Source organism: Pteropus vampyrus, unplaced genomic scaffold, assembly GCF_000151845.1.
Source record: "Pteropus vampyrus isolate Shadow unplaced genomic scaffold, Pvam_2.0 Scaffold353, whole genome shotgun sequence".
Taxonomy (NCBI): Eukaryota; Metazoa; Chordata; class Mammalia; order Chiroptera; family Pteropodidae; genus Pteropus; species Pteropus vampyrus.
In genome coordinates, this window is record NW_011889134.1 from 1,107,194 (window position 1) to 1,120,868 (window position 13,675).

The window sequence follows — 13,675 nt, forward strand, 5'->3', positions numbered from 1 at the left end:
AGAAGAATAAACTGGAGAAATATTGGGGGAACAGGCTCAGATGATGTACTGAAGATGGGTAGATCATCAAGAAAATCTGCAGAAGAGTGGTAAATAGGATATTTAGAAGTTAGCTAGAGAAAAATATTACATAATTAGTACAAATCCTCCATAAACAATTACCCAAAACAAACAAAAAAAAGTGCTGCCTCCTTTGGCATGGGGGTTGAGTGGAAGAGAGGCAAGGAATACAAGTCATGGTTGTTAGCTTTTGTATTAACTGCAATTTGGGAACAGTTCAAATTTCCTGTTACTGTTATTTAATAATGACAGTCTAAATTTAGTGTTGGTACAGGAAATGATTTAGGTGCTTAATGCTTGAAATAGCAGCTGACTGAATATGTTTATTGTCATAATCCCAACATTTTAGTTCCAATAGTTTTAGCCAGATCTCAACTTTGCATTTTTTACAAGCAGAGAACTTCTACTGGAAGAGTCACAGTCCACATGCTGAATTACAACGGCATTTCATGTCAGTGTGGTGACTAACTATAGAAAATCATTTACAAAAGTGATTATATCCTCTTCCCATGTCCTCCTCAACTTTTCCTTTGATGGTTGCAGTGTTTTAACTGCTCTGCTTTCCTCCAGTCTTACCCATTCTTCCTATAATTTCCATTCTTCCTATAATTCCTATAAGTCAGTGCTATATTTTCATTAAAATAACCAGCCACTACAAATTAATTCAACATGGAGAAGAGCTGAGTCCCCGATATCAAGGAATAAGAGTATCAAAGGTTAAAATAAAGATTGAGATGAATTGGCAGTTAGGTCACTGATAATCAGGAAGGGTAGTTTCTGCAAAAAGGTAGAAACTCAGAAGTCAGTTTGTGCATGGGTAAAGATTAAATGAGAAGTGAGGATATGGGAGATAGTAAGCAAAGTATTTACATACTTATGTGCTGTGACCCCATTACTAAAAGCTTCAGGAAGGTAGGAGATCTACTGCCTTGTTCTTTATCCCAAGTGTGTAGAACAGTATCTGCCACCTACACTAAGTACTTAATAAATATTTATTAAATGAGAGTATCTTGAAGGAAAAAGGGTACTAAAGAGAACACAGGAGCAAAGGTAAGTTTTATTTTTATAAGATGGGGAGATACTTGAAAAACTGTGACCTTATAGGCCAGATTTATACATGGATTGAGATTAAAAATACCTAAATGTTCTCCGAGTGCTCTGACTGCTGAATTCTTTTGAACATGAAGCTCTTAGTTTATTTAGGTTCCTTTTCTTCACTCTTAGGTATTTTAGTTGTGTGTCTGTTATTTTTGTCTTTAAAAAGGTCTTACGATGAGATTTCTTTTCTCAGTTTTTTGCCTGGCTTCTCTTAGATGGCCTAGTACATACTAGACAACCCTGGAAAAGCCAACCCTAGAAAAGTATGCTTAAAAACAGTACCTGGGATCCAACAGTTGTTACAGCAGTGAAGAGACTTATCCTAAATATATTTAGTAACTGGCTTCATTACTCTAGAGCTGATACAGCCACTGTCAAACTAAATGGAACATTGCTGCAGATAATGCCTACGGTTGGGGGGAGGAGGAGGAAGAAAAAAATTCTAATACCTTAAAAAGGTATAAATATGTAAACAGTTTTGGCTCCTGGTATCCTTTTAAAGTACATAGAGAAGAGAAGCAATGTCACTAGAAACTGATGAGGGTGGGGAAAAAAAGAGAAGTATGAAAAACAGATGTTAGAAACCTAAACATCTACTCTAAAATTTATCTAGAATGCAGTTTTAAGCCACATGATTTTCTTGGGGGTGGGGAGACCTCTTACAACATGCACGAACTTACTGACATGAACTTATTAAATGATTCTTGAAAAGCTCCCCAAGAGAAGAATTTAAATGTGGTTAAAATGCTTTTTGTTTTATACAGTAAGGTTTCCATTAATCTTAAAAAATTAAAGCTATTTTTTGTTTTACTGTAAAACACTTTCTAGTGTTCTACTTAAGAGACAAAGCAGGGATTTCTGTGGGGATTTGTGGAATCTGTCTCATTTACCACACACTTCACATGACCTGTGATTTTTGTGAGTACTGAAACTGGAGTGCTGGACGTGCCATTGAGAAAAAAAAATTGAATCCTAAATCCATGACGAATCTTAAATTGGATGTAAAATTATATCTACAGGCAACAAACATGTTAACTACCTACCATTAGGACACATTTATTTGTATAAATACATTGTTTCAAGGGAAAGAACAGCCCTTTGGAATAAAGCCAATTGTGCTGTTCCTGGCAAAACACCCTGGGGTTTAATATTAAACCAAGAAAGGCAATCGGTATTCCAATAGAACTGATATAATTTTAAAGCCAGGCACTATAAGTTCTAGAGCTTAATAGTTCTCTTTGGAAATATTTATAATTAAGATAGGAAAGCAGATATGCCGTTAAAAGTCAAAAAGTCTCTTTTTTTAATGAGGCATGACCATTTGTAAGAAAACTTTCTGGCCTGTGTTTGTTTGGAAGCTACATATTTTATACCAAACATATACAGCAGGAAAAGCAGGAAAAAAATTTTACCTTTGGCTATGGTTTTTTTAAAACACATGACTCTGGCATTCTATTTTGGTTATATATAGTTGTAAAAATAAACACATCAGAGATATATGTGCAAGAAGGTACATGTCTACACTTCAGCTGTTTGAGATGATGGGGACGCTGGGTTTCTTGGCCTCTGTACCAAGCATGCTCCGGCTGGAGGCCCAGGGCGCCTCGCATGGGGGCCGGGCTGTGCACTGCACCCGGCCTCTAAGGACACGGATGAGCCAAAGTAATTAGAACCAGATAAAATCTAACAAGAGGCCTCTCTTTTATTTGAATTTTTCAACTTGAAAATGTATATTTTGTGCAACTCCTACTCCTGTTCTGAAATGATTTGAAATAAATTAAAGGTTAAAACAAATACTTCTGTTAATAAAAACAATGAAATAAATATTAGCTTGGAGTCGGACCTAGAAGGGGCTTTAATATAAACCTTTTTTTAGAATGATGAGAAAACCAAGGCCAAAAAAAGTGAAGGGAGTTACCCAAATACAGGGGCTTTAATATAAACCCTTTTTTAGACTGATGAGAAAACCAAGGCCAAAAAAAAGTGAAGAGAGTTACCCAAATACCAGAAACAGACAAAACCCAAATGCAGGCCCATGTGCTACCTGCTGAGTTCTGTGTTCTCCCATCCAGGTCGTAAGTGAGCTTGGGCACGATCACTGCCAGAAGCACCAGTGATCGCATTAGATCCAGGGAAAGTTTTAACAGTAAACAGAGAAAGGCTATTCTATCTTCTGTGTAACTTAGTCAGGGGCAAGGCAAACATGGGCTGATAAATATTTTTTTTTTTATACCATTATATGGCCTTGCATGAATATAAGAATCTTAAGTCCTTCCCTTGGATCACAAAATCGCTGGAATGCATCAGAGTTCATTTTCAGAAACAGTTAAGAGATTTGAGCAATGTTTACAAGCTCAAAGCTAGATTGTCACTAGATGGCAGCAAAATTAGGCATACAAAAAGATTAGAGACAGTGACTTCAAAATATTTCACATTTTAAGTTATCTTTGCAATAAACTGTAGATTCTGTAAATTCTCTGTGAAGAGAGAGCTTCTAATGAAGTTACTAAAATAACTTCACCGGTTTTCAGAAAGGCCTACCGGCTACCATTGCAACCGGATCCAATGGGGAAACATGCTATATAAAGGAAACTTGCTATAGAAAGTTAGTAAACAGAAATGGATGAGGACACTCTGCCTCTCTGTACATTTGAAACAATACCTGAAGACAGCAATTGCCCATTCCAAATCCCATGGCATCCATGTAAATATGATCAGGCTTAGAAGCCTTTGCTGCCTCATCATCCTCAGGAAATGTTTCTATAAATGGAGATGGTGTATTCTTGTCCTTAAAAACTGATTTAAAAAAAAAAGAAAAGAAAAGAAAGAAAGAGAAAGAAATGAGTGAGAGCCAAGAATTAAACAATGTAACAGGGATCTCTCCCACTCGCCACCTCTCTGTGGACTTACTTGGTACATTGATGACAACCTTTTCTCCTCTCCTATGTCGGATATTTCTTGTTAGGGTGCTGAAACAGACAACCAAATGTCATAAATGAGTCACCTAAGACCCATCATGTAAAAGAAGAATTTGATCACATATAAGTAAATGAATGAAATCCTACCTCAAACTAATTCTGAGGCCACCCTATAGAAAATTTATATGGATCAAAATGCTCTGAGGGATACTCTGAAAGAAGGCTTTGCATTAATACCACTTCCTTGGGCTCTTAAGAATGCTTAATCACTGCTTCCCCAGCATCCTGTAACTCACCAGATCGAGCTCAAGAGTTTGGAGTCTGCCATGATTTAGTCTCACCCTACATTTCTAACACTTCCCATATTAAGTCCAAAGACTTTAACCAAACTTTAATACTTGCTTTCCCCAGGTGTCTCTGGAGCCCAAATACCTCATCACTCCCTCCCCCAACCTGCAGCATTAATACGTATCCTGTAGACTTGCAATGTCTAATGAAGAAGCTACCAAACTGTGGCTACTAAGCATTGAAATGTGGCTAGTCCTGATTACAAGATGCTGTGAAACACATCAGATTTTGAAAGCTTAGTACAAAAAGTTTCTTATTAATACTTTAAAAATATTGAGATTATAAACTGAAATAATTTAAATATATAGAGTTAAATAAAATATAAAAGCCACTGCTTTCATGAAGCCTGTTTGTTCCCCTCAGTCAGAAGCACCCTCCTTTCTCCAAGAAGGATCTCTGGTACTACCATTTTTTGATATCCTCATAATCTATCTTTTCTTGCAGGTGAGTTTCTCTATTTTCCACTTAGCACACTATAACATTTGAAGTTGGGAACTATGCCTATAAATCTTTGTCTCCTCCCAAAGACTTTGCATATAGCAGGTGTGCAGAGCTGCTTTAAAAAAAAAAAAAAATGAATACTGAGAAGTCCCAACATCCCCAACTCTAGATCAGGACACTGGATTCAGGATGACAGGTGAGACTCAAAGTACAAAGTCAAGATCAGACTGGGGTGGACCCTGAAGCAACTTAAAACCCAAGAATTAAACTATAAACTAATAGAACTAGAAGGCAGAGAGTGCCTATTAAATGCAGATGTAAATATTTTACCTTATTATCAAAGTATATAGAATGGGATGAGTAGATCACACATACTGGTGGTAATGTATAGGAGAAAAAGGTAGGAATAATTAAAGGAAAGGAAAGTTTCCCAAAATAAGAGTTTATAGAAATACAACTGAAAAGAAATCTGCTCACTAAAGGAGAGGACAGTGGCTAAGTTAATGACTTTGAGATAAGTCAAGCCTGGATACCAGAAGCAACAATCAAGCAGTCTTGGGGATAGTGAGCGTGTCAACAGGTGTGTGTGTGTCTGTGCGTGTTGCCTTTCCTGGTTAATTACAAAAGGAGTCAAGATTCAGTAAATGCTCAGTAAGGATTTCCGGGCAGAAAAACCATCCTCTCAGAAGGCAGGGATCTGAGGGGCGCCTGTGTTTAGCCATACTCACCCAAAGCGGGGATGCTTGTTTATTGCTTCATCGGGAAAGAAGAGGGACTTGGAAGCACCTTCTTCAACTGGGTTGGGTTTGAACTCAGGCAGCGTGAACCCAGGACAGCCTAATCTACAACAAATTGAAGAACTAAATAGGTAGGATTTGTTTTCACGAGTTAATTATGCCTCACCATTACTGCACCTGTTAAGAAATACCGCATGTCTATTATTCCACAAATGTTCTGTAAATACTGTGCCCCTTTACGACCATCCCTTGCACTCTGTATTGTTCATCAACATCTTCTTTTGTGATTCCAGCTCTTTACTGACCTCATCAGAGAGCTTCACCCACTATTTACAGAGCATTGACTTACGTCCCACCCGTCTCCCCATTCAATAGCTATGACCTACAGCACAGTTCCTTCCCCTGGTCACATCAATTGGCAGGGATTACAGGTTTTCCTCTATGCAGCTTCTCAGGCTTCCTCTTTTACTAGCTCTAAATTCTCGACTTATTTTTGACCCCTGTATACTGCTACCGTCCCCAACCTACTGATAAGCTTTGTTGGAATCTCGAAGTGGCCTCCTGTTTTTTGGCCTCTGCAGGTCACCTCACGAATACCTCAAGTTGTGTCTCTACGGGTGTCCCCACTCACCCCTGAGATCTCTTTCTCAAGTCTGAAACCCAACTCTATTATCTGTTTGACCTAAAGGCGATTTTTAATTCTAACACAGAAAAATGAGGCTCTGTATTTATCTTTAAATGTAAAGTTCAAATTCCACATCACTTACAGTGACACCACCAAGTGTTTCGAGTTGAGAATTTTAAGGTCATTGTTAAGTGTGTTGTGAGGGTGGACAAAGGCTAACAAAAACAAAATTAGCGAAAGCAAAACAAGGGGGCTCTTATCAGGGTTTTAGATCAGTGGTAGGAAACTTTTAGTTGAGAGCCAAGACTAGCCCATGCCCTCTCTTCAACCCCTCCCTACCTTTTATAAAATGAAGTACCTGTTGGTTGCCCACAATGGTCTTGTGAACAATTGAATTTACTGATCTTATCTAGAAAAGAGTTCCCAGGGTTCCGCATTACTTGCTACGAGCCTGCAACCTTCAGAAAAGTCTAGGAGAGTGACAAACTAAACCTGGGAATTCTTAGCTAACCAGAATGTACTTGGCAAGTCAGACTCAGCTCTTCAGACTCCAGTATCATCCAAAAGAACTTTCTGCAATGATGGAAATGTTTAATACATGCACTGTCCATTACCAGTATGGTAGTAGCCAGCCACCTCTAGCTATTGAGCACTTGAAATGAGGCTAGTGGGAATTAGGAACTGAGCTCTTCATTTTATGTGAGTTTGATTAAATTTAAATAGTCCTATGACCATTGTTTTGGACTACAATTCCACACTACAGTTTTTGCCTCTTTACGGAGAGAAAAATCACACTGTTTATACTTAAGAAACCAAGTACTGTTTTCCCTCTTGATCCTAAAATAAAACTTTCCTTATCATTTACTATGGATGTAAGGTGAGACTTCTATGACTAAACAATAATCATTCTTTTTTTGTTTCAATTCCAAAAATACTCTCCCATCATAAAACATATGGCTAGGCTTTTTTCTTTTTTTTTTCTTTTTTAAAAGATTTTTAGAATAAAACATTTCTGTCTCAACTATCCATCATAATAAGAAAGCTAAATCTATAAAAAAATTTTAAAGGGCAGCTGTCCCATATGCGGGGAGCATTCTCACTTAAAATAAAAGCCATTAGGTTTATCAGAAATTTCCCTTTGTGCCACAATAAAATATATTCCTGAATTTTAAAGTATAAGATAAAATATTTCTGGTTTGTGTTAAGATTTTTTTTTTTTTTTTAGTTTGCTAAGTAAAAGGTACAACCCTCTTAATGTTAAGGGGGAAAAATAAAGAAAATTTAAGATACTGAATTTTTCAGTTCACTAAAAGTTGTCAAATAACATCTGTAATCTACTTCGTGGCCTTTATTATTCTAAAGTTTCATAATAATTACCAAACCAACAGCCTTGACATCTGTTCTCCATCCCCAGGTTTGCTGATTTTGCTACCTCTTGATCCATCCCCACCACCCACTCTCATCCAGACTGCCATCTCCCCTGAGTGAGCCCCCTTACTCAACTCCCAGTAAGCCCTGGCATCCATCCTGCAGCCACACTGACACTACAGCGCAAGTGAGGGGCTGCAAAACAAAAACGTGATACTATCCACCCAACCCAAACTTTGCAAGGCCTTTTACTGCTTTTAGGATAGCAACCAGAATTCTGAGTTAACAGGATCTGGCCCACCAGCTACCTGCCCAGCGTCACCTTACCCCACACTTCCACTTCATTCTCAGCCTCCTAGTCACACCAGTCAGCTTTCTTCTAGCTCTCAGAAGGCTCCATGCTCTCCAGGCTCATCCTAGGACTTGTACCCAGCTGCTCTCTCTCCCTAGGACACTCCTTACCTCTTCCACACCTATTAAACTCCTGCTAGAGCTTTGGACATCACTCCAATCATCCTCACTCAGAGAAGCTTCCCTCCTCCGTGCACAGTCCATCAGACAACCATGTCACACTCTCTCAGCGCCACATCTCTTCCTCACACTGCTGCCCAAGTTTACAGTCACTGGACTTGTGGGTACCTCATTACTCTTTGTCTCTTCCACTAGCTCCATGGAGGGAAAGACTGTGCCTATTTTCACTCGTGTTTGAATCTCATCACTGTGTGGCTCTGGTGTGGAGCAGGCACTCAAGCATCTGAGTGAATGGCAGTCATGATTTCTTTACCTCCTCCTTCAAACATTAGGGCAAAGGAACGTGCCAATTCTCTTCTAAGCAAACCTGTCCCCCCTCACCCAGCTGGGTTTTCTTTCTTCTGGCAGGGAGCGGGAGTGGCCTACACAAATGAAATGAAGGCATCACAGAAAATAAGATGTTTTCGAAATGGTTGATGAGTTGCTTTCATTGATGTGACAATGAAAATTTAAAAAAAGAAAATTCCACTTAAGTGTTCGTCTCAGACCAACAGTATGACTCGAAATGCCTATGTTCATTGCAGACATTTACCAGAAAAAAAAAAAGTATGAAAATACTTCGAACTGCTCCAGGACGTAGATGCCAATCCCCAAAGCTTTTCTGAACGTTGAGGACGTAAGTACACTTTGTCACAATCTAAAGACGTCTAGCAAAGATAAGTCAGATTGATGATTTGGTAGAACTGCATTCTTACGTACAGGTCCTATGTATAATTATAGCACATTTATGTACCTCATTCTAAGACCATAATCTCACTTATTGCATTTATTTACTTTTATGAACTTTTAGCCCTATCTAGATTTGATGACAAATCTCAAATTTTCTTTGCAGTACAATGTCTAAACATGACTTAAGGACCCCCCTTGTTCACAGTTAATATGCATCAATATTTGCATTGGGAGCACTGATGTCATCCCTCTAACAGTGACTTCGGCCACCAATATCATCACTTGCTGGCAGACAAACACATGTGAAGGTGCTACTGTTACAGTCGAGTGAGAAGAGCACTTAATAATCATCAGGAGACTTGGCTGCTCCTTACAGGGTCAGAGTCGCGTGGCAGACGTTCTGCTCATTCCACCCCACCCTTGGGTGGACACTCCACATTGCTAATCAGTCACGGTGGTTCTCACAGTCTTTCCGACCAAGTTCAGATGAACGCTCTCACCCCAGAACTCCGGGCCCCGATCCACCCAATGAAGCTGGCATGCAGTTACTGCCTGCAGCTCTAATGTTACAGATTCTATCAAAGGCATTATGTAAAGAATGACCTGTCTGTAAAGAATGAGAATTATAGGGTCAAATGTTTGATCGTGATTTGCTCTCTTTATAATCTAAAGTTATAAAATGTCTGCTGGGGCACGTTAATGTAGGAACTAACCTGGGAAATGAAGTTATTGTGCAAAGAGCCTGATTTTCTTCTAATAAAGAAGTTGCCTCCTTCCGGCGTTTTCTCATGTTGTCTTCAACTGTGTTGAACTCAGACATTGTTCCTCCGTAGGGCTGTCCCGGTGTCCCTTCAATCATGTAACTCCCATACTCTGGTCTCCAAAGGGTAGGATGGCTACAGAGGAAAAAAATGTCGCTCCATCTTATTCTTGTGCTGCAGTCTACTCAATTTTCAGAAGTTTTTAAAAAGTTTATATATATACATATATATATAATATATATATATATATGTATATATATAATGTATATATATATGTATATATATAAAAACATCCCGCCAGCCAACCCAAACAAAATTTATCTGCAAGTTTTACGTGGCACCAGAGTTTGTCACCTCAGTAACACTTTGGCAACTTTTAAAAATGTTTAATAACAGTAAAGAGGCTTCATATTGAGTTTATTATTCTAAATACTTTAATATATTAATGGGTTTAAAATGTCAACATTTTGTAAGGCATTATTATTATCCCTACCTTACAGATAAGGAAACTGAGGCACAGAGAAGTTAGGTAACTTGACTAAGGTTAGCGAGCTAGCAAGTAGAAGAACTGGCATTTGAACCCAGACAACCTGGAACCAGGGCCTGGGTTCTAAACTACTATGCTATCCTGTCTCCTATACATCTAAGGAAAGATTCTAGTTTAGTAGTTCTAAGTTTCAAAAACACACACACACACACACAAAAGACTTCAGTACATTAGCTTACTTTGGGTTTGTCCTTTCCCCTTTTTCTTGTAGAGTTTCAAGAACTTCTTCTCCAGATAGGACCAATTGGACTTTTTTATTTTCATGATCAAAAGACACCAACATGTATTCCACCTATTGAAAATAAAGCAGAGAAAGATGAACATTACTTCAGACTAGTGCTCAGTGTGACCTTTAGAAGAAGGCAGGGCAATGTGATCATTGGAAAGGATCCACTGCAACCCGAGACCGGCACTTTTGCTTACACCACAGCACATAATAACTTCATTTGCATAATATGGAAACCTGGAGGAAACCATCAGTCAGTAGCAGCGCTGTTTAAGGACAAGAACCCTTATACCTCAGTCCTCCTTTCCCGTTCTACTTATCAGAAAGGTTAAGATGCCCATTTTGACGAGTTGTACTTTGAGAGAAGTATTTCAGAGCTAGGATTCTGTAAACCACAGTTTGCAAGAAGGCTGCATTTTAAAATTTATTTTCTCAATTGGCTTACTATAAGTTTATGGAAGTGGTTATTGGGGCATTTTAATCAAAGTAGATCATTCTTACTTACTGGCAGGTTAATAATCCTACTGTGAGTCACACTATTGGAGAGTTCAATCAGAAACACACCAAAATGGAGCAGTTATTTTAAGAGTTTCAACCATTTAGTTTTGGTTTTTCAGTAATAATTTAAGATGACTTCCCCACTCTGAAACCTGATAAAATTTACAATGCAAGGTATACTAGTGCATTTATAACAATACCTGGTGGAATTCTGATAAAAATCAACAGTTCAGTACCAAAGTAAGACTTTTCTGGGCAGAGTAAAAATAGTGAAGATTATGAACAACTACGATTGAAATAAAACATTACCCATATATATGTAAGTGAATCATATATATGTAAGTTTACCTGGATCATTCAGGTAAATGCTTGGCAGTACCCCTTTGCATAAGACACCAAGATGGAGAAGAGGGTGCAAACTGGTGCCTCACAAGGCAGACCAGTACACAGATGTATTTTGCTTAGCTTATCGTATTACAATTTAAAAAAAAAAAGGGCAAGCAACAATACATCCACTACCTGCCTGACATTTCACATGTAAATATAGATTCCCAACCTTAAAAACAACTCTCCAGAAGCCCAGCACTAGACCCGAGTCCTGGAGGGCTGGGGCTGGGCTGTTGTCCTTTGAGGGGGTGCACTGTGCTTTGCAGTGGCCGGTTCCCTTGTTTACATGTACCTGCCCAGTCCTGGAAGGCGTTTGAGTCAGCTATCCCTATTACAGAAATGGTACCGTTCAAGGGACTGTTTTGCCCTTCAGCTAAGAAATATAAAGAGGAAAAAATGTTAGTAACCATAGGAAATAACCTGGCAGGTTTAAACAACAACAACAAAAAATATCAATTAACTTATATTAGTTGTTGCTATGGACTGAATCATTGCCCCTTCATCCCTGCCCCCCAAATTCTTATGTTGAAGCCCTTAACCTCCAGTGTGATAGTATTTGAGGTGAGGCCTTTGGGAGAAAATTAGGCCATGAAAGTAGAGCCCACATGATGGGATTAGTGCCCTTACGAGAAGAGATGAGTTCTCTTCTGCTCATCATGTGAAGACTAGGCAAGAAGGCAGCCACTTGCAAGCCAGGAAGAGGGCCCTTATCTGAAACTGATTCTGCCCAGCACCTTTGATCTTGGACTTCCCAACCTCTTGAACTGTGAGAAATGAATGTCTGCTTAAACCATCCAGTCTATGGTCTTTGTTATAGCAGCCTGAAATGACAAGAGTTGCTTTACCGATGAGTTTAAGTTCCCATTTGTGCTTCTCCATTAGAATATTTTAGTTCGAAAAATGGGTAAGACTATTTGATTTAGATACACAGACCAGAAATATGAGATTTGCGTCTATACAATCACTCAATGTCAAATGCTTGAAATCTGTAGACTGCACGATCTGGAACTGCTCCCAATTTTAAGTACAGGTTTTCAGATAGCATCCATGATTCCTGAATAGCTAAAACATGAAGGAACAGGAAACTTTGTTGTCTCTGGATGGATATATGGAAATATCATAGGTATGAGAAAAAATTTACTCCTAAATGAGCATGATGAGAAAGGGTATGTTATGTACTTTTCATTTATAGACCCTAATCTTTAAACCCATCATGCAATGTGGGCATGATCACGATCACTTTTTACAGATGGGCAAAGAGGCTCAGAGAGGCTAGGTAAGCTGCCCAAAGCCACAGGCGGCAGAGCAGGGATTTGAACCCAGCCCTGTCTAGCCTCAAGGCCCAGCACACCTTGCTGCTAGGACTGCAGAGGATACGAATCTTGGTAAGTGATGGTAAGTTTTTTAAAAAATGGTTGTAAGCTATATAAGGAAGGAAAAGGTTATAATACTGGATGAAAAATCTCTCAAATTGAGTACGCCTCAATTCTATGAAGAGGGCTTGACATATCATAGTAACTGAAATGTAACAGTTATTTGTTACATATTTTAAAAAACAGATGGGTCTGCCCATCTCTTAGGCCCATCTCTGTAGCTTGCCTAACTCTCTCAGCTAGAAGGAATCTTCCTCCTTCAGTACATCCTCCTTCTATCACTGGTTCCATACATGTGCCTGGTATCTGTTATCTGGTTATCTTCTTAACCAGATTAGCATGCTTCCTGAAAGAAAGATAAAAAGAAACTTCCTAGCTTACTGGGTTTCCATCATATATCTATTACCAAAATGAGCAAGAACTTTTGTACCAATTGTATAATCTAAATTGCAATAACTTTGTTAGTTTTCTAGTTTTTAAATAATTGAAATCCTTAGCTTTTGAAATCACTTGGCCCACAAGTTTAAAGCATGGGAAGAGCAAAAGAACAAAAAGCTCAAACTTAGTTTTGAGTTTTAAATATCAGCCAAAATGGATGACATTTAAAATGCTAATAAATCAAACTCTCCTTATAAAATCATCCATGATCTCATTAAGCAAATGAAAGAGAAAAACATTAGAAAATTTATCAAATGAGAAAGAACTACAAACTTACTTTTGGATAAAATCTAAGCTCAGTTAGAAGCCTTGAGAATTCCCTAAACATTTTTCAAACTCAAATTTAAGGCATTCTGAATCGTCCCCTAGTCACCTTGATCTTTCTATGTCAGTGCTTAAAATGGTTCTTCAACCTCTTAGCTTTTATAGTTACTTATTTAATCCTTCCCCTACTTTAATACATTTAATGTTTATCTTCAATTCTAGTCCACCCACCTGAGCACACTCAAATAATTAACTCTCTAAGAGCCAAACTAGAGCTGAAATGGCGTTTGGTTCAGTAACCGAGGTTGAATGATAATAAAAAGTGGTATATTAAGAAAATGCTTTCCCAGTATAAAATATCTAAAGCCACTGTGATTTATTTTACT

General features: G+C 38.4%; 1 protein-coding gene across 1 annotated transcript in view; it reads right to left on the reverse strand.

Moving 5' to 3' along the window:
- GCLC (glutamate-cysteine ligase catalytic subunit) overlaps nucleotides 1–13,675 on the reverse strand; it is a 43,264-nt gene that overhangs the window by 10,705 nt on the left and 18,884 nt on the right. Inside the window, exons 2-6 of the mRNA XM_011379090.2 lie at nucleotides 10,283–10,395; nucleotides 9,509–9,691; nucleotides 5,594–5,707; nucleotides 4,069–4,127; nucleotides 3,821–3,954 (exon numbers count right to left, since the gene is read on the reverse strand). Of these exons, the coding sequence (XP_011377392.1) occupies nucleotides 3,821–3,954; nucleotides 4,069–4,127; nucleotides 5,594–5,707; nucleotides 9,509–9,691; nucleotides 10,283–10,395 (603 nt within the window). The remainder of the gene's footprint in view (nucleotides 1–3,820; nucleotides 3,955–4,068; nucleotides 4,128–5,593; nucleotides 5,708–9,508; nucleotides 9,692–10,282; nucleotides 10,396–13,675) is intronic.